Source organism: Echinops telfairi, unplaced genomic scaffold, assembly GCF_000313985.2.
Source record: "Echinops telfairi isolate 266 unplaced genomic scaffold, ASM31398v2 ScPeMD7_9;HRSCAF=40, whole genome shotgun sequence".
Taxonomy (NCBI): domain Eukaryota; kingdom Metazoa; phylum Chordata; class Mammalia; order Afrosoricida; family Tenrecidae; genus Echinops; species Echinops telfairi.
Window position 1 is genome coordinate 80,781,348 of NW_022103906.1, and position 24,692 is coordinate 80,806,039.

Below are 24,692 nucleotides of genomic sequence, written 5' to 3' on the forward strand. Positions count from 1 at the left end.
CTAGCATTTCCGAGGCTGAACATCTTCAAGGGAGCAGATGGCTTCATCTTTCTCTTGCAGAGCTGCTGCTGGACTTGAACCGCCAACCTGGCAGTTGTTAACTGGAGGCTTAACCCAGAGCGCCATATACATTTTTAATTCATGAAAACACATATTTTGAGGTTCGTGCACCCTTAAATCTGGGCTGTGGAGTTTGACACATTTTTACAAGTAAAGGAAGGTGGTTGTAGTGAAATCCCCGTCTCTGGGAGTTACTGTCATGCTCCCAATGTGGTGGAATTCAGAATGCGGATGAGCTAATGTCTGGCTCATTGGCTTCAAGGCGAATGAATAAAAAATGGTGGCGTCATGACAACACGCACGTTGGGGATCCTTTACCAAGGAATATGACTTCTCTGAGCTTCAGGTGTGCCATCAGAGAAGTAGAGGTGGCTCATACATGGGATGCAATTACAATAATCTCCACGTGTGCGATGCTCAAATGGACAATGCGAGTGTCAATACAGACGGCGACAGAAAAGGACCCCAGAGGGTGGATCCAGTCACGGAGGCTTCTAAGTGCTGATGTCGTCAGTCATGCCACTCTCAGGAGAGCTATGATCTGAGCTCCCCAGGGAACAGGGCCACCTCTCCTTGCTCACTGCCCTCTTCCCCACTGTCCGTCTTGCCCAAGCTGCAGAGTGGCTGGCGGCTTTGATGCCTAGGGCATGGTCAACCCCAAGCTGTGGCAAGCCCGATCTTTTCTTCCCACTTCTAGGAGGATAGCCACTGGCTGGCACCGAGTAAAGAGAATGGTGGGTCACAAGGTAAGGCGTGCATGTGTTTACACTCACTGCCATCCAGTCGATGCCGACTCATAGTGACCCTATAGGGCAAGGTAGAACTGCCCGTTGTGTCTCTTTGGTGAGATCAGCATCCGGGGTGGCATCAAGGCCCCGTGAGGGATCACGACCAGTGTTCCAGGTTGCACCTACCCGTTGGGCCTTCTGCTCTGGTTACGCCCGCGCTGTCTTTCAGTTCTTCTTCCAATACTGCAGATCGGTCTGATTAGGAAAACAAGACCTTTGCCTTTTAATCATGAGCTGGACATTTTGTAATGAATGTAATTTTTTTTTTCTTGGAAAAAAAAAATCTAAGCTTTCTTTCTTGCAAGTTCAATTCTCTCACCTAGAAACAATGCAACTGATTTCACGGCCTGCTCCCCCACCCCTCCCAGCCCCCTCCCCCAGCAAGTTGTCGCTTATCTATGAGGGACCGGCTGGAAGCTGACCAGCTGCAGCACCTACTGACCACCAGGGAGTGAGCGGCTTGCGGACGAGTTGCCGTTGTCCTGCTCTTCCAGCTGCGCCCATTGTCAGTGTGCCGTGCCCGCTGCCAGCAGGGTGATTCCGAGTCATTACGGTCCCACATGGGGCTTCTGAGGCTGTACATCGCTATCCATGTAGATGGCCTCCTCTTTCTTCTGGGGAGTGGCTGGTGGGTTTGAACCACCAACCTTGTGGTCAGCAGTCTAACACGTACCTGAGAGTGCTACCGGGGCTCCAAATAACCCAATTTGGAAGCAGAAGCTTTGAATCAGTTGCCATTTATATGTATGTTCCTACCTTGATTAGCAACGATGATGGCAGAGACCCATCCCCCACGCGCCCCCTCCATGGGATCCGTCACCTGCTTGTGGCCACCCCAGTGAATGTTCTCACCACCTGTGCCAGGCTTGGTGGTGGTACCTGGAGCCCAACCAGAGTGATAATCTCCAATGGTTATATGGTTACTTGCCCAAGTTTCTCTCTAAAATCTTAGTGGTGGACCTGGGAGATACAAGAAGCGAAGTTTGCACACGCCACCAGAACTCGAAGTTGGGACGGCACCCATATGGACCAGAGCGAGCAAGCGAGCGGGAGGAGCATTTTGGGGTCTAGCTTCGGCGTCAGCCTGTGGCGAGGCGAATAGGGGCCACGAGCTGAGCTCTGCTGGACTCTGAGCAGCAAAGCTGCCCCTTGGTAGGTGGGCAGGCTGCCCTGAGCCAGTGCTCCAGGCCCAGCTAGGAAGAGCCTCTCATGGGGACAAGGGCCTGGCGGGCAGAGAGGCCAGAGAGACCACCCTGCTGGAGGCTGTTCCCCTGGCCCAGGACCCATCTGGAGAACTTACCAGAAGGGCGCCTACGAGGTTCCAGGGCCTTTCCCAAGAGGTGGGCCACCCCAACTGGATCCCCTTCATCTGCGAGGTGCTCGGCCACAGTGGGGTTGGGCCTGGTGTTTTGGGAGAAGCACATTCAGGGAAGCCCGAGTGGCAGGGATTGCAGGGTCGGCCCCGTCGGCAAGGCAAGGGCACCCAGCCTGGGTGAGGCTGTGAGCGGTTCTGGTTGGGAGAGCCATGCTCCTGGCAAACTGAAGTTGGGGCTTGGTCTCCCTGGCACCCCCTTACTTGGTGACCCAGAGTCCCGTGGCTGTCACTGGCCCAACCCTGCCCCTACCCTCTGCCCTGGGGTTGAATGCTTGGCCTTGGCTCTGAACTTTCACTTTGTTCTGTGCTCTCAGAGCGGTGCTTCCCTCAAGTTTGAGATCCTGGGGCACTCCCCCAGGGCACGCGCCTCTGGATTTTGGGTCTATTTGTTTCTTTATTTAAAAAAAATCATTTCATTGGGGGCTCATTACAAGTTGGTCAATTTGTTTTAAACTTTTTTTGTCACCAATAAAAGATTAATAAGCAAAAAATAAATAACTAATACTCCCATCTCAGGATGAATTGTAGAGCTAGCACCTACACCCAAGATCGCCTTTCTCTTGAGTTGGAGTAATAGAGCGGACAAGGAAGGAGCCAAAGAAATGACTGTGTGGTCTTCAGCTGGAGTTGTAGTTTCAGCGCTTCATGATTGGAACCTACCGTCCCCCCCCTGGAGCTGGCATTTTGATGATGTCCCCGCAAACACTCATGCGGCCAGTGTGGGCTCCCTTTGTCATAAAGCCTCAGCCACGTTCTCTGAAGAAATTCCACTCTCACTTCTGACATTTATTTCCTTTAGATTTTTACGTTTTCTTTCAGGGAGATGCTAGGTCCTGGTGAGCTGAGGGGTGAAGGGTGGGAGGCAGGCCCTTCACGGTGACAGAGCCGGTCAACCTCCCTTCTCCTGAGTGGTTAAAACAGAGAACCGCTTCCTTGCAGGGGCAGCAGCCCCACAGGGGTTATGCCTTCTCCATCTGGAGTGCCAGGGCTGGGTGCAAAACGCATATGTTCGCTGGGTGAGAGGATACCTCAGGCAGGACTCGGGGTGGCAGGGGAGCCACTTGGACTGGATTTTGTCATGGAAACCACACCTTGTTTCCTCTTCTCGAAGATGTGCCTTGTGGGAGGTGGAGTTCCTTCCTCTGTGGTTCTGGCTCATACCAACCCCAACGGAAAGCAGGAGGCAGCAGCATCCTTACCCAGTGTGTGTGTGTGTGTGTGTGCACGCATGTCTGTGTAAGGTCCCGGGGGTCTATCCCAGAGTCCTTTGTGAGTCCCTGTAACTCTGACCTCAGGTCTTGCTCCTTTTAAATTCTGTAGGCTCCCTTCGTTAAGCAGTCCCATTCTTTCTAATCATCCAAATCCATGAAAATAAAACAAAACAAACACCAGGCTCACTGCCATCGAGTCAATGCGGACTCACAGTGACCCAATAGGACAGAGAATACATACCTGCCCCGGTGGGTTTCAGACACTGTAAACTCTACAGAATCGAAAGCCTCGTCTTTCTCCCGAGGAAGCAGCTGGTGGTTTCAAACTGCTGATCTCGGCCCCACACGCGATCACTATGCCAGCAGGGTTCCTACATTAAAATCTCAAACGGTGCCCAGATGGCTGACATCTGTATAAGCGGGTTCCTCACCACTGAGGCATGGAGGAGGGCGCCCTGGACACATCACATGGGCTCCCAAGTCTAGATCTATAAATATATTTATTATCATATAACAAGAACTTAACAGTAAACATATACTATGTACAATACCGTTACAGAGAACCCTGTTTTATATCCTTCACAGAAATAGCCAGCTTTGCTCCAGTGCGATAGATGAGGCGAGAAGGCGGATTCCAACAGTGCCACCTGGGCTGAGTCCTGCTGTCCGCTAGCACCTCCTTTGGAGGTAGACGCACCCAACGCTAACTTTAGCCCTGCCCAGGCAGTTAGGAATTTGTGCTCCGGTCCTTGGGTTCACACTTGCACCCTGTTTGACATAAATACTTTAAATGACATACAATGTATGTAGTTTTGTGCTTATTACTTTTTTTTAATAATAAATAATATTAAAAACTGCATAACGAAGCTCAGGATCACGTTGTCCAAGTGGGGGCCACGCTTCTGGATGCCCGCCCGACGGGCTTTTGTGTCATCAAATACTGGACAGTGGAAGGCATGTCCTGTCCCTCTTCTCCTCGTGAATGGTCTCAGGGTGACATGACGACCGGGGGTGGGGTGGGGGGGATGACAAAGGGGACCTCCCGGGCATAAAAATGGTAGATGGGTATTTGGTACCAACATGAACTCAACAGCGCAGGCTCCTTCCTGCCCTGGAATGGACACGTGACCACGTGAGGTTTGAGGGTCTGAGGATTAGCAGGAAGGCCTTTCTCTTTTGAGCCTCGGCAAGCGAGCGAGCGTGCTGTCCCTTCCTCAGGCTGCTCTGTGGCGGGAGAGGCACCCTGCTGGGACTCAGCAGGCCTTGGCGGTCATGGCTCGTCTAAGAAGGTTGTCCCCATCCTGAGCGCTCTGGCGGCAGGTGCCTTAATATATAGCTATGAATATCAAAAATAGTCTCCTGTGCTTTCTAGACAGTTTTTGTTCGTGCCCCTGCCCTTCGCCCCAGCTCCGTGGCCTGGGTCCTCAGCTCAGCTGCCTGGAGACGCAGCGCTGGTACCAGAAGCCAGAGCTGGCTTCCTCCCGCGGCAGGACTTTCTACCGCTCACCAAGCCTCCACGGGGCTGTCGGGCGCCGACTTTTCTAAAAATAAAACGGGGGCATGTGCCCCCCTCCCCAGGAGAAAACCTCTATTCTGCACGTAGAAAAAATTAAGAGCAAATGCCCCACTCTGGCACTCACGACCCAGCTTCGGGAATCTCCACATCGTGTCTTTCTGGTGGCCCCCTGTCTCTCTGTACTTAAAAATAGCCTTTTGTGTATCAAGAAAAAAATGCCTTGGAAATCTAAATAATTCATACCGAGTAAGAGAACGCTAGCACAACCCTCTTGTCCTTCTCCAGCAAACACCTGTGAAGGATGGCCGGCTGTCCCCTGCTGCCCCTGCCTGGCTCTGCTCCAGCAGCCCGGCTTCTCCTGCGCCGCCCAGGGGACCAGCAGCCTACCGAACAGTCCTGTCCATGGTTTTCCTTCAGCCATGGGAAGGGTGGGTTGGTTAAAAACAGAAAAGTAGGGATCAAAGTGGTAAGGACACTTTGATCTTCTTCCAAGAGAGCCTGGTGCCGCTCGCACAAGCTGGTGCGTGCGACTGACATCGGATAACTGATCGACGGTGGCTGGGGGATCGAGCTTGCTCTGCAGGAAGGAAAAAAGACAGCTTCTCTCTCCCAGTTGAAAAAATATGTGAAACTCTATTGCACCGGGCAGAGGGAGCACCTCTGATCAGAGCAAGCGCTCCGGCGGGCGCCGGCTGTCCCCGCGGCTCGGTCACCCACCGGCAGGAGGGTCCTCCACGGCCCACGGAGAGCAACTTCACAATGTTTAGCGCAGCGGTTCCTAGGTTGCGTGATGTTGGCCTCTTCCTGGGGTTGCTGAAAACGTCTCCTTGTGGGTCGCGCTTGCCGCACCAGACTAGTCCACAGTCTCGCCATGGCCTCCCGGCGGACGTCAGCCGCTCTGAATATACTTCTTGATCACCACGCAGCCGTGTCTGAACACCGGGCAGGGCATGTGGGGTAGGAGGGTCCACGTGTTGCTGGCGGGCTCATAGGCTTCCATGTTGCCCAGGGCAGGTCCCTCGCTGCTAACGATGCCTCCCGTGGCGTAAATCTTGCCATCCAACACCACGGCACTGTCAGGAAGGAAGGGGAGGAGCGTTAGGCCCGTCGCCCTCCTCTGGGCCCCAGAGCAAGCGGCCTGTGAGCGGGCTGCTGGGTTAAGCCCTCTGATTGTTCCTGCAGGGCCAATCACACAGCAAGCGGGCTCTCCCTTCACTCCCACCACCGCACCCCAAGCTGCTGGAGACCGGACGTGGGCCAGGCCTCCAACGAGCAGCCAGGAGGCGCACAGCCTCTGCCGACAGGTTCCAGGCTCAGAGCAATGTGGGGACACAGTGCAAAAGAAATTCAGGCTCCAGGGGAAGTTAGATCATAAAGTGAACGTCAGCCATTGTGTGGGACACATCACCCTGGCCATGGTAGTCCGACAGCCCTTTCTGCAATGGGACCTGGCATTAACCTGGCTATGAACACCAGTGCCAGGCATGCTCTCTGCAGGGTCCCAGCTGGTACCTCTGGGCCCTTTCTGGGTGGCACTCATCGACTTGGTCCTGCGTTGCTCTGCTCAGCTCTGCCAGAGGGAGAGCCCGGCACTACCTCTTTCCTGTAATAGTCCAGCTGCCCATTCACCGTGACGTCCAACTTCACGAATGTCTACGTGTTTCTAGCCCCGACTTCTTACTTCAGCTCTTGGCCATTTCTTCTTGGCTAGCCCTGCCACCCAACATATTTTCATTCATTACTGAAGGAGCCCCGGCGGGGCAGTGGATTATGTGTTGGGCTGCTAACTGCAAGGTCAGCAGTTCAAAACCACCAGCGGCTCTGTGGGAGAAAAATGAGGTTTCCTACTCCCATAAAGGGTTACGAGACTCGGAAAACCATGGGGGCAGTTGAACCCTATTCTATAGGGTTGGAATTGACTTGATGGCAGTGCGTTGGCATTTTTTAAAAATCGATTTTTGAAATTCTGAACCTTAAGCAAAGCAGGGCCATGTAGTCCAGGGGTGGGCAAACTGCGGCTCTTTTGGTACATACAGGTGGTTCTGAAGTCAAGTTGAAAAAATTTGAAAGGATAAGCTTCAGAGAATAATGATTTCACTTGTTTGTAGAAATGTATTCATCGCTCACAGTCTATTTTTATATTGTTGTGAGGGCAGGTTTGCTTGTCCCGGTCTAGACTTCTCAAAGCCGATTCAGACTCTGGATGACCCCACCCATACACCCCTACCCCCAGCATAGGACTGCATACTATAGACTACCAAGGAGCCCGCCTTCTCTCTAAAGACTGCACCCCACCCATGCCGCTCATGTGTCTCCCTTGGTGGCCTGTCTCTCCCCTGCTTCTCTTGCAAGACCTGGCTGCAGCTCTCCTTGCGCATAAAGTCTTTCCCTGTCCACTTCTGTGCTCAGGTGAGGCACGGAGTTTACCCTCCCCCCACCCAGGGGGTGCTCGACACCCCGCCATCTTGGTCAGTGGGCAGTGGCGTCCCTTTGCCCCGCACACTGTCCTCCTGCAGAGTGACAGAAGACCGGAGGCTCTTCCTGCGAACGGGAACTTAGCAGTCATCTGGCCCAGGCCTGTTTCACAGACGGGAGGACACCCCCAGAGCGGGTAAACCATTCGTCGTCGAAGACCAGTGGGCAAGTTAGCACGGAGATGGCACCTTTCCTAGGGACAGTCACATGAAGAGTGGGCCGTGCGCAGGTGCTGCTCCCTAGGGAGGCTTCCAGGGGTCTTGATTCACCAGGCACATGGTGGCTTAGGGAGGATATGTGGTGGAAATTGCTGAGAGCCAGTTTCTAGGACCCCGTTTTATTCCGTCTTCCGCCCAGTCCAGGAAGAGATGGGGCTACGAGGGGAGGGGCTGGGGTGTCACAATCCAGGCGTTTTCTCTGGGCCATGGACTCAGGCTGCCTGGGACCCAAACCTGAGCCTGCTGTCTCCCTCTCTCCCTGCAGGGCCTGCGGCATGCGTGTGGTTGAGAGACAGGACATCTGGGCCCAGTGCCACTGCCCGGTTCCAAATCTATCAGGGCCTCAGGATCACGTGGGCGCTCACAGCCTTCCCCGAGAAGCCACCTGTCTCATGCAGGACAATGCTCAGCTCTGGTGCTTCGTCCTGCTGTGATGGGCAGCTGTCCGGGAGGAGAGCTGACCTCACAGCACACCCACCGCCCTCCCCATGGGAGGAGATCTAGCCTCCAAGGCCCTGGGCCTGGGGGTGTCCAGTTGGGTCACCTGGAAACCCCAAGGGGGCCCTTGGCTGCCCTTGGGTGCTTCATACTCTGCCCTGGCATGAATGCCAGTCATCTGAGATTGAACCCCAGTAGCCTGCGGGGAATGGCTGCAGGACAGGGAGCTCTGGTCAGCTAGCCACGGTAACCCTTTTGTTGTTTCTGTCTCCAGTCCCCTCCTCCTGCCCTCCCCGAGGGGAGCCCCACAGCCCCCTCACCTGCAGAACTGGCGGGAGTGGTTCATGTTGGGGCCCGCCTTTATGTTCCCCTTTTCAGGGTCGTAGATGGTTGTGGCCCGGGCATAAGCCCCGCCGAGGATGAAGACGAAGCCATTGAGGGTGACGGCGGGAGCGTACTTGTTGTCTGCGGAGGGAGCAGAGTGCAGGGGTCAGGGCCTCTCCTCCGCAACACCCCTCTCGCCTGCCTTTCCCAGCAGGGCCTCCAGGGACGGGGTGGAGAGCCAGTCAGTGCCCCACTGAGGCACCAAGGATCAGGCCCCGGGATTCAGCAGGTGCAGGGTGCACACACTTTGCCTGCCCGTTCTCAGCTGCACCTGGGACTCGGGGAATTTGCTCTTCCCACCAGACCTGGGTCTGTGGACCTGCCTGGCTTCGCCTCGGCAGGAAGCCATGGGGTGGGCTCACGACACTGGCCCTGGGTGGCGGGCAGCGGGTTCTCACCGATCATTGGGGACTCAATGAAGCTCCACGTGTTGCTCTGAGGGATGTAGGACTGGAGTACCCCTGCAGCGCGGCCCGCCTCATTCACCCCCCCAAACACGTAGATCTTGCCGCCACACACGGTGGCTGCTGCCGAGTGCACGGCCTTGGGCAGAGGGGCCACGGCTTCCCATTGGTTGGTGATGGTGTCGTACCTGTGGAGAGAGGGGCAGAGGGTCCCAGGGTCAAAGGCAGGGCATGGCAGCAGCCACGGGCAGCAGGTATTTGGGGGAGCACCAGCAGGTATTTGGGGGAGCACCAACCACCGTCTGCTTCTTGCCTGTGCCACAGTGCTGGGGCCTCTTGGGAGGACCCCTCAGGACCTCCTGTGGTCTGACCCCAACTAGCCTCTCCTCTCCGGTCCCAGCAGGGTTTCTCGGTCCCCACACGTTTGCTCAAGCAACACATTTCCTGGGCACCTTCAGCCCTCTCTACCTAGCTCCGTCCTACCTGTCTGTCAGCAACCCCGACTCACCGAGCCGCTCCTGCACACCCAGGCACTCTTCTGGAAACAGGTTAAGTAAGCACCAGTCCTGCCCTCCAGGCGCTAGCTAATGGCCCTAGGGGGTGAGGGGGGGCCGAGGAGGATCCAGTGAAACCCCAAGAACACCCCAGATACAGGAGGGTGAGTGTATGATGGCGAGAGACCCCGTTGACAAGGAGGGGCTTACTTAGCCTGCTCTGAGGGGCCAGGCCAGGCTTCTTCCACGGAGCAGCAGAGGCCCGAGTGAGGCCTGAAGGTATGAGTCGGCTACTCACTAGGGGAAGGGGCCATCACGCATCTGTCAGGTTGTCATACTGAGGTGGCCTGCGTGTCACTGTGATGCTGGAAGCTTCCTCACCAAGGTTTCCAATACCAGCAGGGTCACTCCTAATGGACAGATGTCCAGAGAATTTCCCGACTAAAACAGGCTAGGTAGAAGGGTCACATATGGGCCAATCGGGGTCACGGCAGGCCCTCTGAGAGAGAGCCCAGGAGTGGAGGGACCTGGGGTGGAAGACACTCAGTGGCTACTGCATTGGGTCCAGCACAGCCTCACGAGAGGCAGCATGGGAGTGGGCAGGGCTCAGCTCTTGAACATGGGGTAGTGCGGATGGAGCTGCCTTGATGGCCACAGGCACCAGTTAAACAGGGAGTGAGGAGGGGTGGGAGTTGGGGGTGGGGTGGGGTGGGCAGGCCGATGATGGGAAGTGTGGGTGAAGGGAGGTCTTAGAATAGTGCCAGAAGAGAGGCCAGGAGTAGGGCCACATGTGCCTAGTGCTCAGGGGGGGCACCCTGGACGTTTTAGGCAGAGAAGTAATTTGATCAAATTTGGATCCCCGTGAGAGCTCTGTGCGGTAGTGTGTGGATGGGGAAGGGACAGGTCTGGGGGGACTGTTACAGGGAGCTTAGTAACAAGGGGCAGCATAGTGTGAGAAGGCAGGGGCAAAAGAAACGGTGAATCAGGGTGGGGTTTGCATATCAGCTAATTGCTTGCATTAGGAGGGAGCAGAGGGTGCAGGGTCTTTGGCTGGGTAAACGGGATGGGGGAGGTGTCCCTCTGGTACAGTGGTTCTCAACCTGTGGGTCACGACCCCTTTGGGGGGCAAAAGACCCTTTCACAGGGGTTGCCGATTCCTAACAGTGGCAACATGACAGTGATGCAGTAACAACAAAAATAATGCTATGGTTGTGGGGGCGGGGGTGGTTCACCACCACATGAGGAACTGTATGAAAGGGTGGCGGCCTAAGGGAGGCGGAGAACCCCTGCTCTGGTGGGAGAGGGCATCGAAGGAGTGCAGGGGGGAAGACCGGGGGGAGGAGCCTTCACATTAGTTAGTTAGCCCTGGAGCGCCCTATGTCTACTAAGCCACCTGCTCTTTTGTCGCTTCTGACCCATGGCGACCCCGTGTGACCGACTGCTCCAAGCACTTTTCTTGGCTCCAGTCTTGATGGAAGCAGGTGGCCAGGCCTTCTCTTCCATGGTGCCTCTGGGTGGATTTGAACGGTCACATTTTCAGATGATAGCTGATCCCAGACGACCAGCACCACCCAGGGATCCCTGTAGATTTTCCGGGGCTATACATTTAAAAAAAATCATTTTATTGGGGGTTCTTACAGCTCTTATCACAATCCATCCATCCATGGGTCGAGCACATTTGTACACATGTTGCCTTCATCATTTTGAAAACAATTTCTATTTGAGCTCATTTCCCCCCTCTCCCTGCCCTCCCTCTTGAACTCTTGATAATTTATAAAAAAATTTTCAGGTCTTACGCCAGACTGCTGTCTCCCTTCACCCACTTTTCTGTTGTCCGTCCCTCTGGGAGGAGGTTATAGGTAGACCATTGTGATGGGTTCCCATACATCTTTTTGTTGTTGTTTTAAAAGGTTTTTATTGTTGATGAGTCAGTTCTCTGATGGAACACCCACACAGCCACTGCAGCCCAGGTCACTGTAGAATCACTCTTCTTCCTTCTTGTCAGCACCGCGTTGGCCTCGGTAGTCTCCCGACTTCCTTCATTCTGGTCTTGAGTTCTTTGCACGGTGGTCCCTGAGGCCTCTCTCTCTCTCAGGCCATGTCTTGCAAGCCTGTGTTCAGGATCCCTTTTTTCTCCGCCCGATCAGAGTCATCAATCATGCGGAAGCCAGTAGTCTCGCCACCGCCCAGACGGTTCTAAATCCCAATCCAAAGAGGACGTCTGGGGTGGCCTTGCACACGCTGGCTAGCTTTCCACGGATTTCTGCCTTAGGCACTGTCGCTTTGCCAGGGTGAAGGACATCAAGGGCCGCCTGTCGTTGCTAAGGTCATCGGTCAGTCATGAACCTCCTGGTCCAGGCAGTCACTGCCATTCAGGATGATGGAGGACGCTCAAGCAGCCAGCGACATAAAGAGAGGCTAGACATCTGGGTGGGAGCAGACAGCCTCATCTTTCTCCCGCTTTGCCTGGCGTTGGCCGACGCTCGCTCAGCAGAGGCACTGGGATGCCTCCGAGAGTTTTATTCCTCGGGAGTGTGCAGCCCTGGGGCTGCCCAGCAGGCTGCGGGACGCGGGTTTGGAGGAAGCCTTCAGCTTTGGGCTCATTGGCTCACAAATGGGAAGTGCGTGATGAAGCTTCTCTAAGAGAGGGTGGGGCAAGGGAAGGGCTCCCAACAAGGTCTGGGGGAAAGGCTACCATTCAGAGGGAGTTGAGCAGACCCGGGGAGGGATGGACCAACAGACAAAAGCCCAGAGCACTCCAAGTGCGGGGGATGTGACAAGAGCGGGGGTCCGGCGGTGTCTGACATTCAGTCTCCTGTCATGGGAGGTGCAGGAGTGTGTGCGCCCTGAGGAGAGAAGGGGAGACCAGGGAGTGACACTGGAGTAGGGTTCTTCGTGAGGAAGCGAGTGTGGGCAGGAAGGCAGGACTGAGCGGGGTGGGGTGGGGGGTGGGGGACCAGAGCTAAGGGTGGGGTCTCATCAGTCGAGTGCTGGCTTTCCAGGACAAAAGCCCTGGGTTTGTAGCACTTGCTCATCCTAAGTCACCAGAGTGACGTCACAGAGTAGCAAGTTGGGAAGCAATAGGTCACCATGACACAGAATTTCTACCAAACATGACACGCCGGCTCAGTGATGGTGCACACAGCTGCTAACGGAAAGGCCGGAGGGAAAAGAAGAAGACCCAGAGGTTTGCGCCCGCAAAATATACAGCCCAGGAACCTCTATGGGACAATGCTAGTCTGTCCTACAGAGTGGCGGAGTCAGATCTGCTCCCAGAGGTGCCCCTCACCACCATCACCTAAACCACAAGAGACATACGTGACCTAAAGCGCATGTTGTTGAAGGCAGGTGCCACCAACTGTGTTCCACCCCACGGCGACCCTCTGCATCACAGCACGCCACAAGCGGTCTCACACCAACCTGACTATGGTTTTGGTGCCTCAGCCCCTTGTTGGCGGTCACTATGTTAATTCATCTTTGGAGGGCCTTCCTGTTTCTCTGCCCTCCATTTCACCAAGCTTGATGTCCTTCTCTAGGGATTGGGCCCTCCTGACCACAAGGTCTCACCATCCTCTCTCAGGAGCACTGTGCCGTACGTTTTCTAAGACAGATTTGTTTGTCCTTTTGGCAGCCTGATACTTTCCCTATTCTCTGCCAGCGACACAATTCAAATGCATCCATCCACTGTCCAACTTTGAGACCCATATAAAGCAATGGAAAATACCAGGTGCATCTTCGTCCTCAAAGTGATATCCTTGCTTCTCAACACTCTAAAAGGTCTTGTAAAGCAGATTTACCCAATGCAACACATCTTTTGATCTCTTGACTGCTGCTTCTATGAGCATTGATTGTGGAGCCAAGCAAGACAAAAATCCTCGACAGCGTCAACCTTTTCTCCATTTATCATGATGTTACCGACTGGCCCAGTAGTGAGGGGGTTGGTTTTCTTTACAACGAGTCATTATCCATATTGAAGGCTGCGATCCTTCATCTGCAACAGGAAGTGCTTCAAGTCCCCTTTGCCTTCAGCAAGCCAGGTCGTGTCATCTGCATACCACAGGGTGTTTCTAAGCCTTCCTCCAGTCCCGATGCCCTATTCTTCCTATGTCAGCTTCTCTGATGATTTGCTCAGCATGCAGATTGAACAAGTACGGTGAGAGGCTAAGGCCCTGACGCACATCCTTCCTGATTTTAGACCATGCGGCATTTCCTCGGTCCCTCCGCACAACTGTCTCTCGTGCCACGGACAAGTTCCGAGTGAGCACAATGAGGTGTTCTAGAATTCCCACGCTTCTCAAGGTTATCTGGACAGTCAGAGGCCTTTGCACAGCCAACACAGCACAAGAAAGTATCTCGCTGGCATTCCCTGCTTTCAGCCAAGGTTCACCAGACACCAGCAATGACAGACCTGGTCCCACCTCCTCTTCCTCTGGCAGCTCCCTGTCAGTATTTTACGGCAGCCGTTGTTGGATGATCTTGAGCAACATTTTACTTACATGTGCTAGCCGTGATATTGTTTTGTTGTTCGCACATTCCGGGTCAGCTTTCTTTGGAATAGTACAAATATGGATCTCGTATATGGATCTTTTCCAGTCCATTGGCCAAGCAGTAACTGTCTTCCAAATTTCCTGGCATACTAGTGAGAGTTTCAGGTGCTTCATCAGCTTGTGGAAACATTTCCATGGCTGGTTCATCGATGCCGGGAGCCTTGTTTTGGCTCAGGCTTCCCCTGCAGCTTGAACGTCCTCCTTCAGCATGGTTATTAAGGAGCGTGGACCTTAGCAACATGTCAACATTTAGGAAGTGATATGTTTCACCATTGCTTTTAGTGTCTTTACTTGTGGACTTTTACTATTTAATCCTTAATAGTGGCTTACCAATTGGCTCCTCTCATTAAAAAAAAAGCCTCTAAACCCCAAACAACTACTGTGCCACCAACGGGCTCCCTAAAATCATAATCACCAGCTCCCCACAAGCTGGTGGGAGCCCGCCCCAGCATACATCCCACTGCCTTTGGCTGACATTCAGACAGGCGGATTTAACTGTGTTTATATGCTGCTCAGGGGAGCCAAAATGCAAAAGGGAATGGGGGAGGTCACTGCCACACAAGGCTCCCAGGAGGTGGCTGCACATGGTGCGGGGAGTGGGGAGTGGGGAGGAGAAGCAGGCAAGGGTCTCGAATGTGGGTGCGTTTGAGGAGCAATTGCAGGCAGTCGAGAGAGTCCTTGGATGGCTTTCACCTTTTCTGTGAAGCAGGGAGCAGAGCTGCGTGCAGGCTGGGCCGAGGCCCTGGGTGTGCACAGGAACACACACAGTGAACAGGTGGGCGGTCCTGTCCCCGCAGAGGGGCTTTGGGAGAAAGGACTGGCAATCTACTTCTGAAGAATGCACCGTGGAAAACCCTCCGGAGCAGAGCTCTCTGCTCTGACACTCAGGGGGTGTCCTTAGGTCAGAATCGAGTTGACAGTAACTGGGGTTACTGTGGGGTAGGAGACTGCGGGGGAGAAGGAAACGATGAGAAACCCCGGTGCCTAAGAGCGGGCAGCACACACTGGGCATTAGGGACCCAGGAGGGGTTGGAGGGGTTTTGACACTGTGGTGGGGCCGGTCTGCAGATGTGTGACTGTCCTCCTGAGTTGGACCGGACAGAGTAGAATGTTCCAGAAGACACGTGAGTGGGGGACAGGCCAGAGTGGCCAAGTGAGGGGCTGGGAGTTCCAGGCAGACAGACAAATAAGCAAGCACCCCCCCCACACACACCTCCCCAAATTCATTGCCAGTGATGGACGCAGACTCACGATGACCCTGGAGGGCAGAGCAGCACTGCCCCTGTGGGTTTTGGGGACTGTAACTCCTTACAGGAGCAGAAAGCCTCATCTTTCTCCCACGGAGAAAGCGGTGGTTTCGAACTAACCTCTTGGCAATTAGCAGCCCATCGCATGAGCATTGCACTACCACCAGGGCTCTGGGAGTTCAAACTATGGAGGGCTCTTTGTACAGCACCTTGAACTTGGTTCCCAGCCCCTGTCCAGACTTCTGCAGGCATCCTCCCGTGCTCCTTCCTGACTCCAGGTCCCCAGGGCTCTGTCTGCACGGATACCGGGCCCCCCACCCAGGGCTCCATGCTATGCTGTGTCCCCAGGCAGCGTTCTCCCTGTGTGTCTGCTACACCACTGGCCTGGCCTTTCCCCAGTTTGTTTTTTAGGACGGGTCCCTGGTGGTGCAGATGGAGGCATGCTCCACTACTAACTGGAAGGCTGGCGGTTTGAATCTACAGGAGGCACCTCAGGAGCCCTGGTGGCCTCGTGGTGACATGTTAGGCTGCAGTTGCACAAATAGCAGTTCAAAACCACCAGCTGAGCTGAGAGAGAAAGAGGAGGTTTTCTACTCCCGTGGAGTGGCAGCCTCAGAAACTCACAAGGCCAGTTTCACTCGGTCTACCCTATAGAGTCACTGAGTCGGAATCAACTTGATGGCAGCAAGTTTGGTGTTGAGAGGCACCTCGGGAGACATGGAAATCTGCATGGTGCGGTTCTGTGGGGCCCCCTGGACCTCCAAGACTCAGCATCTATTTGAGGGCAGCTACCACCACGGCTTATTGGGCTGCTAACTGCAAGGTGGCAGCAGTTCAAAACCCTGAGCCGCTCTGTGGGAGAGAGACAGGGCTTTCTCCTCCCCATCAAGAGTTACAGTCTCAGAAACTCATAGGAGCAGTTCTGCTCTGTCCTGTAGGGTTGCTATGAGTTGGCACTGACTCGATGGCAGGGAGTTTGAGACCACTGCTCCTTACACTGATCTTCTAGGGCAGAGCAGAACTGTCCCTGTGAATTTCCAAAGTTGTCAGTCTTTCAGGGAGTGGAGAGTCCCATCTTTCTCTAGAGGAGCAGGTGGTGATACCAAACTGCTTCCTCTTGTGTAACCAGTTGGTATTGACTGGGTGGCAGTGAGTTTTGAGTTTGACAGTACCTGCCCTACTCTGGGCCTTTCTTCCCCTAGGGGCCTCCTCTGGCCTCCAGCTGGACACTGTACCGCCCCTCCACCACCCACTCAGTGTCATGAAAGAGGGTCTCACTTAGCTCGGGGTCTGTGGCTCAGCTTGTGGGTGAGGGGCTGTGGCAGTCACATAATCTGTTGTCAACTTGAGACTATTAAGAGTGGATGGGGTGGAGTTTAGCCTGTCAACTAGGTCACAGCTTGATGACCTCGAGGTGCTAAGGAGATAAATAGCTCACTGGAGGCAGGACACACACTCAATCCCTGCAAGGCACTGCTGCTGACAAGACACATGGAGCTACACTCGAGCCCTGGAGCTGAAGGAGTCGCGTGGAGAGGCTGCCTGCCAGTGCTGAGCTGCTTCCACTGCCACTGGATCCACAAGACTTTCCACCCACTGGCCTGTGATCTTCCTGCATTTAGCATCATTGCATGTGTTGCCTGAGTCTGAAGAGGAATTTTTAGTTTGGTATCAGACATATGCATTAAGATCAGACTTATGGATTTGATTTGGACTTGGCTGGGATGTTTTCTTAAGGTACAATTACTCTTTGATATAAAGTTCTCTCTAACACACATATGAGTATCTATGAATTTGTTTCTCTAGTCCACTGGGACTAGCACCAGGGCAGCTGTGTGAAGTCGGGCCCTGAGCTTGGGAAGACTGGGGATTTGAGAAGAGCTGGAACTATTTGAAAGGGCAGCAAGAGCTGATTCAATTAAGCCACAGACGAAGGATCGGTGGCAGTGTGATCAGTGTCATTTGGGGCCCTGTCCCCAGTTCAGCTCTCTGTTCTTTAAGCCACTGTGACAGGGCTCCACCGGGCACCCCCAGAGGGAGCCGGGAGACAGCGGAAGATCATTGGCTGTTAGCCGCCCGCCTTTCAGTATCACTGCGCACTCGGCCAAAAGCGAATTTCTCAAGAGTTTGTTATTCCAGGTGGCTGATTGCCAAACCACAAACCCTCAGTCAGCGCAATCCGTCAGCTTCCTGCCGGAGAAGGATATGCTAATGACATGCAAATGACCCGCCGAGTGGGCGCTCCGCGATCATTCATCCAGTAACCACGGCTCCTGCAATATATTGCTATGAAATATTAGACCCAGTTATTTTATGTAATGATATAATACAGGTTTGTCTATTGCACTGTTGTTTTAATCTATAATTATATGTAATCTCGCACCATTCCTACAATACAGTAATGCAATATAATTATAAGGCACTATACATCTCATTCATTATCAATATAATAGCACTTTGGATCATTAGTGCCTTCTGGGGAAGCAAGCACCCTTGTGCCTGTTCCCATGATCGCGACCTTCCTGTCACCCTGGATCCACATCCTGGGTGGCAACGGGCTCACCCAAAGGGCTCCGGACGTGTCCTTGGGACATTGGTGGGTGAGCACCGCCCACAACCCCAGCCCTTCCTCTCCACTCTTGGCCTCACTAACGTCTTGCCATCTGCGCCCCACAATGCTGGCAGATGAGGGCCGGTGGGCTGAGGACAGGCCCAGACCCTCTCAGGGGCCCCTGTCAGCTGAGACTGCTCACCTGAGCTGGTGTGTCGCCGCTGGAAGGCCTAACCCCGCAGGAGAGGTCTGTGTTCCCCGACCACCGCAAATCCCCGTATTTACCAACAAGTAGAGGTTTGCAACATGAATAATCAGTGTGTCTTAGGAGATTAAAAATAGCTGACAAAAGCAAGACAGGATGACGGATCGAGCTCAGTATACTCCCACATAGAAAACGTCTCCTTTTTCATGTATTTATTACGGGATGACAAACAGTCGGAGGCTGGCACTTCCAGAAGGTTCTAGGGCATGGCTGGCCAGGCAGGGGGCCGTGGCACAGGCTGGGGCGTCAGGGCTGGCCCAGGCTCAACCCCCCAATATTAATATCCTCCTCATCGCATGGGGATTCCCCATGATCTCCATAGCAATATGACAATTCAAAGTGACTGAGCCATCTCTGGGCTCCACTTGGGGGAGTTAAAAGCCCACGATGAACATTCACATCCTGTCTCCCTCTGAATCCATCTTTGCTGTAACATTTGTCAAGTGTCCAATTAGCCACTGGCGGGGGGTGGGGTGGGGGGGATGACAAATTAAGGGGTAGGTCTGGCCTCACAGGCAAGAAGGTATCATGCGGGGAGATGTGCTTTCTGGTGGCAGCTGACAAGGATGGGGCGGCAGGAGAGGGTGCAGGAAGGTCGTGGGAAGAAAGCTCTAGTCATGTGACCTGCTACCTCTGGGTTATAAGGTGGGGCCAGGCCAGCCGGACATGTGCCACCCTCTGGGGCACTAAAACCCAAACCCAATCTGTCCCTGTCCAAGTGATGCCCATGCACTCAGGGCCACTCCATGCATCGCAGGGTAGAACTGCACCATAGACCTCTCTTGGCTGTGATCCTTATGGAAGTAGACAGCCAGGGCTTCTTCACTGGGTGGGTTCAAACAGCCAACTTCTAGGTCAGTAGTCAAGGGCCAGCTCTTTTTGCTACCCAGGGACTCTCCAAAAAGCAGGGCTGAGCTGGAGCCTCCCCCAGGCTTCCGTTCTCCCAATCTAAAGGAAGAGGCCTTGGTCTCCACCCAGAGTAGCACCCACCTCCAGCTATTCTCACCAAGCCTGCACCCACGTCCTCTACCACCACGTGAAACTTCCAGCAGAGGGCAGGCTTGTGCAGGTGGTTCAGGCCCACTGACTTCTTGCAGTGATCCTGCCCCCTGTCCCAAACAGGTTTCCTGGGATGTGTGGGTCGGAGTGAGGAGTGGGATTCCTGGTGTGTCATAGGACAGCCCTATTGTCCTGACACATTTTCACCATTGGTTCCAGCGTTGCCCCGAAATCCCAGCAAGTCTCTGGGAAGGGGCTTCTGACTCAGGCGGCTCTATGTGCCTGGCCGGTCTGGCTGCGCATGCCCTACACTGCCTTTAGATGATGGGGACTTTGGGGTCAGAGTGACCCACCTCGGTCACGGAGGGAGGCCGATACAGTCAAGGCCCCCTATTTCTGTCTGGTCGCCCCGTGGTCCTCCTTTGGTTTGGTTTTGTGAGAAGGACTTGGGGGGGTCGATCACTGTCTTATGCGTGATCCGATCTCACGTCCGTCTCCACTAGGGTGGGTGCTCGGTCAGCCAGGAGGGACGTGGGTCTGCCTCAGTGAACACAGGGAGAGGCCTCCGGGGCCTCATTACCTTTCCACGTGGTCCACGTTGCCTGCCACGCCAAGTCCCCCGAGGGTGTAAATCTTCCCATCATAGACCAGGCTGTTGTGCCGACAGCGGGGGACGGTCATTCTGGAGACAAGGTTCCAGTTATCGAGCAGGGACATATAGCACCAGACATCAGCCAGCGTCACCCCTGATTCCATCCCACCTGTAGGCAGTACGGGGTGGGGGGCAGAAGAGCAGGCAGGGAGTGAGGTGGGGCTGAGGCTGGGCAGGCCCCGCCCCAGGGTCACAGGAGAGGGGTCACCTACACAGTAGACACTTCTGGGCCTTGGCCTTCCTCAGCCCTCACAACAGGGGACGGGTCCCCTTGGGAAGCCCATGCCACCCCCACCCCCACCCCGAGGGGCCTCACCTGAGAGGTAGATATTGTCCCCGGCACTCACGACACTGAAGAATTCCCGCTCGTAGAAGGGCAGGGAGGCCAAGGGGTACCACTTGTTGCTCTGCGGGTTCCAGCAGGTGACAGCCACCAGTGAGCGTTGCGTCATCCCCACCATCTGACGGCCCCCAACCAAAACGATGACCTCAGCCACACCTGCAGGGACACGAGGGGCACCCTTGAGGCGCACCCCGCGTGGTGCTTCCTGGGGTGGGGGGGGGCAGGGAGGGACCGTCACGAGGGCCAGTTCAGGGGTGGGCAGGTGGAGGCCTATCCTTTCCTACCTGCTGAGAGGCGGGGTCTGGTCCGGGGTGTCTGCATCTCCTGGCGAGCGTGAGGCAGCATGTGGTAGCGTTTGGCCTCGTTGACCAGGTCCCGGCACGCTTCGGAGGACTTGATGAGCTCCTCGTTGTCCACCACGTTGAGCAGGTAGCTGGGGTGGATGAAGGGAAGGCGCACCACGGCCAGCAGCTCCGCGGCATACTGTGGGGGTGGGGGGGCGGGAGGAGGGGACAGGGAGTCAGTCGGTTCGCATCTGAACACACTGGTTTTGGTTGCACTGAGAAGAGAGGAGGCATAAGGTCTGGGCACGTCTGGCTGTCCTGGGTGTGGGAGGGGGGATGCTCTGCTCAGCCCAGTCTGGAGTGGGTGCTAACACCTGCTAGAGGGAGGGAGGGAGAGGCCCAGCCGGCCGCAGCCACCCCTCTCTCTGTGCCATCTCTGCTGAGCCTTCCCCTTCACCCCACCCAGATGGGGCCTGTGTCCTGCCAGGCAGGGCATGAGGGACACTAGGGCCGAAGCAGGCAGACTCTTGGATCCGTGTCCCTCCAAAGGGGATCATGGGAACTGATGCGATGACCTGGGAAAGTAAGCTTTCCTTGAAAGGAGGTTGGTGGCTGTCCAGCTTGGCCCTCGCAAAGGTCAGAGGCCGCGTCTCCCCCACGTCACGCAAGTGGCACCCCATTGCCTTCCACACACCCGTGGGTCCCTTGCCCTCGGCCGCAGGCTTTTCAGAGACGGACCTGCAGCGGCCCTCCTGCCTGGCAGACGACTCAGCCTGCTGCTCTCGCTTCACCCAACCAATCAGCGATGACCACTGCATGTCACCACCTCGCGCCACCACTCTGGGACACCCACGAGCTCCTCACTGGGCTGCCAAGATGCGGTTCGATGCGGGTGTCATTCCGTACAGGGCAAGGGTAGGACACAGAGGAAGTGTCTACTTAGGGGGCATCAGGGGAGTCAGCCTTCACAGAGCAGATGGCGCCTGAGCTGGGTGCTGCAGGGTGGTGGTGGCTGTTGGCTGCAGCTGACCCCCAATTCAAGGTGGCCCCATGCACCAGGGCTTGCACGGTCAGATTTTTTTTAAAGCATCAGTAGCCAGGCCTTTCTTCCTGGCTTCCTCTTACTCTGGAAGCTCTGCTGAAATGTGTTCAGCCTTCACCGACAGACCAGGCAATGGCGATGCCTGGAGGTGTTTTTGTTGGTATCGAACCTGGCTTTCCTGCCTTGAAGACAAGAACCCTGCCAGCGAACCCCCACTGCTCTTGTGGAGAGATTCCCCCCTTACTGTGGAGTTGATCAACACTTGTAACCACCCCAGGACGGAGCACAACTGCTTTCACCGGGTTTTTCAAGAGAACCATATCTATGGAGGCTCGGACAGGACATTGTCATTAATTTCATTTCTTGAGATGGGCCGTGTTAATATACACAGTAGGTTTCAGTCAGAGCCACCCCCCACTCCAAAAAAAATATCCCTTCAGATTCCTTATCCCTAAGAAAGAAAGGAAAAAAAAGCTGTCATTTTGAAGGGAGCAGGCTGCCTCACCTTTCTCCTTTGGAGCAGGTGGTGGGTTTGAACCACCAACCTTACGGTTAGCAGTGTGCTTAACCCCTGTGCAACTAGCAGACACAAATCTGTTTTCTTGTTGGCTACAGGAGGGTTCTGGCAGGGTGAGGGCTGGGCAGCAGACAGGGAGAAAGCCGGACCCTCTGAGGCCAGGCTTGCTACAGATTCTGGAGTTGATCCTGTCGAGCTGATGAGGGAACTAACGAGGGTTTTTAACCAGAGAAATGGCACGATCAAGTCTGCTCTTCAGAAAGACCACTCAGGCTGCAGGGTGCAAAACGGATTTGGAGGGGACTCGCTTAGGCGATGATGATGGCAGTAATTCTGGGGAGATTAAGTTGGCCTGAATTGGGGGGGGGGCTTGAGAGAAGCAACCCCATTTATGAGAGACAAAGGAGAGAGAAATGGCAGAAATGTGGGGCCCAGGGCCAGTGGAAAGGGACAGTGGCGTCCATCTTGAGTCATGGGATGAACTGGAGTCAGAGGCACAGGTCGACATACAGGCTCGGGATCGATGAACTAGAGAGGGGGGGGGTGATCCAGTAGGCGAAGCTCATGGGGTCTGATGGTAAGGGTCTAGCTCTCGGGAGAGCCATCTGGGCTGGGGGCTGGGATGGCAGGCAGCACATCGGCAAGTTTTGCCTTTCCTTCCGCTGGAAGTGAACCTGGCCCCTCCCACCTTGTCCTCCTGGAAGTGGGGACTGGGTGGTGGTGGTGGTGGTGGGGGGGGCACTAGCTCTGTAACCTGTGCTGTAGGTCCCAGCACTGGGCCCATCTCACCTTGCCTTGGCCCCACGGGTCCCTGCTCTCAATAGCCCTCGTCCTCTGGCTTTCAGTGACCCCAGGTCACTCTGGGCTTCAGCATCCCTCACCCCATTCTTCCTGGGTGGGTCCTCACCTTGGGGCCAGTGTCCCCATTCGTTGGTCTCTGGGTGGATTCTGGGTTCTCCGAGAACGCCCCAGGCCATGGGCCAATTCCTGGGGCTTCCTTACATGTTAGAAGCAAGGCGCTTCTGCTCTGGGCTAGGCCTCCCCCAGTACTTTCAAGCCAGCAGCACTTCCCCTACCTCAAGACCTCTCCCTGGAGCCCCCGCTCCCACCCCTGCCTTTCCTGTTCCCTCTGCACCGTCTCCGAGCCTCCATCTGTCCCGTCTGAGGCACTCACAGCCTCTCTCTGCCACACCTTCAGCGGTGTTCCACCTCCACATGGTCTCCACTCAGTCCCTGTGATCTCTATCACCCCACCTTCCCCTAGTACCCAGAGGATGTGGGGCTCCTCCTGCTGGTCTCAGCACAAAACTCCTAGAGGTTCGCTCAGACAGACCCTTCTCCCTGTGGGGCCATGGGGCTGCCCAGCCGGGCTCTATGGCTTCCTGTTTGGCTTGGGTTCTCCTTCTGGGCAGAATTCCCATCTCGTCACCTCTCTGCTCTCTCAGTGTCCAGGAGCCTCCTTTCCCTCTGCCCAAAGAACCCAGGTGGCGGGCGTTGTGGTTAGGTGTTGGCCTGCTAACCAAGAGGCCGGCAGTTCAAAACTACCAGCTGCTCCTCGGGAGAACGATGAGGCTTTCTACTTCCATAGTGAGTTTCAGAAACTCACGAGGGGCAGTTCTACCCTATCAGGCAGGGTCTCTGTGAGTCAAAACTGACCGGATGGCAGAGTTTGGATTGGGTTGCCTCCCCCAGGCTCACCTCCTCCCCCTGCTGGTCAGACCATGCAGCCCGGCCTTCTCTCCCCAACTTCTTGCTGGCTCTCCCTCCCTGCTGTGATGCGCACCGTCTAGTCTACCTGTGCTCGAGAAGCAGGGTCCTTCTTGATCCACTTGATGACGGTCTCGTACACCAGCTCCTCGGCCTTGGTGTTGAGGCTGTCGTTGGAGAGGTACGCGATGAAGTCATCCTTGGAGATGCTGAGGATCTCCTCCTGGGCCGCCACCTCGGGGAAGATCTGCAGTGCGAAGGCCTTGGCCATGTGGTAGAGCTCGCTGCACTGCACGGCCTCGGCCATGGCCAGCACCCCCAGGCAGTTGCTGGCTGTCAACTGCTTCTCTGGGGGCGAGAGCGAAGGTCACTGACCAAAGACCCTGGACGGGGGTCACCCCTTCCTTCTACTGCAGCGGTTCTCAACCTGTGGGTCACGACCCCTGTGGGGGGGGTCGAAGGACCCTTTCAGAGGGGTCGCCTGATTCATCACAGTAGCAAAATGACAGTGATGAAGTAGCAATGAAAATAATTTTATGGTTGGGGGTGGGGTCACCACAACATGAGGGACTGTATTCAGGGTTTCGGGGTCCTATTTGCTCAGCTCCAGCTGCCTCCCACTCTCCATGCATCACGGGGTCTGGGAGCTTCATGGCCATTCCCCTGGTTCTCTTTTACCCCGACTCCCTTGGGCCCTCTTTGGGTCCCCTTCAGCTCCTGCAAGTCCTGGGACTGAGAGGCCTCAATCATTGTGGTGTGGTGGAGGCCCAGTTCCTCACAGCTGGGACCAGGTCGGGGCCGAGGGTCCCACTAAGGTTCATGATGTCTTCCATATTGGTTGGTTCCCGTTGGGTTTTCCCAGGGTTCTTTTGGGGCCGGTCGGTTGTTGGCCCCCCCGGCCCCCCCTTGTTGGCCTTCCCTTTTTTCCGGGTTGCTTTGTTTTCCCTGACCTGACCTTCCAGAATCTGGACTCAGTCTGGCCTGCTCTCTTGAGGTTTGCGTTGGTCCCGGAAAACCCAGCTTTGAAGATGGGGGCCTGACAATTCGATATTGCTTGGCCCCCTAATTGTCTGCACTTCATCTGCTTCTATACCCAGGTTCAGCCCACTTTCTGTCTCAAATTCCAGGGGTTTGGTGTGTGTGTGTGTGTGTGTGTGTGTGTGTGTGTGTGTGTG

The 24,692-nt window shown here is 55.2% G+C and overlaps 1 protein-coding gene across 1 annotated transcript in view; it reads right to left on the minus strand.

Moving 5' to 3' along the window:
* Window positions 1–3,915: 3,915 nt before the first annotated feature.
* The window catches only part of KLHL29 (kelch like family member 29), a 101,118-nt gene continuing 80,341 nt past the window's right edge, over window positions 3,916–24,692 (minus strand). The window contains exons 7-13 of the mRNA XM_045286592.1: window positions 23,606–23,865; window positions 20,252–20,450; window positions 19,941–20,123; window positions 19,553–19,733; window positions 8,864–9,057; window positions 8,402–8,546; window positions 3,916–6,023 (exon numbers count right to left, since the gene is read on the minus strand). Coding sequence (XP_045142527.1) covers window positions 5,840–6,023; window positions 8,402–8,546; window positions 8,864–9,057; window positions 19,553–19,733; window positions 19,941–20,123; window positions 20,252–20,450; window positions 23,606–23,865 — 1,346 coding nt within the window. The 3' untranslated portion in view covers window positions 3,916–5,839. The remainder of the gene's footprint in view (window positions 6,024–8,401; window positions 8,547–8,863; window positions 9,058–19,552; window positions 19,734–19,940; window positions 20,124–20,251; window positions 20,451–23,605; window positions 23,866–24,692) is intronic.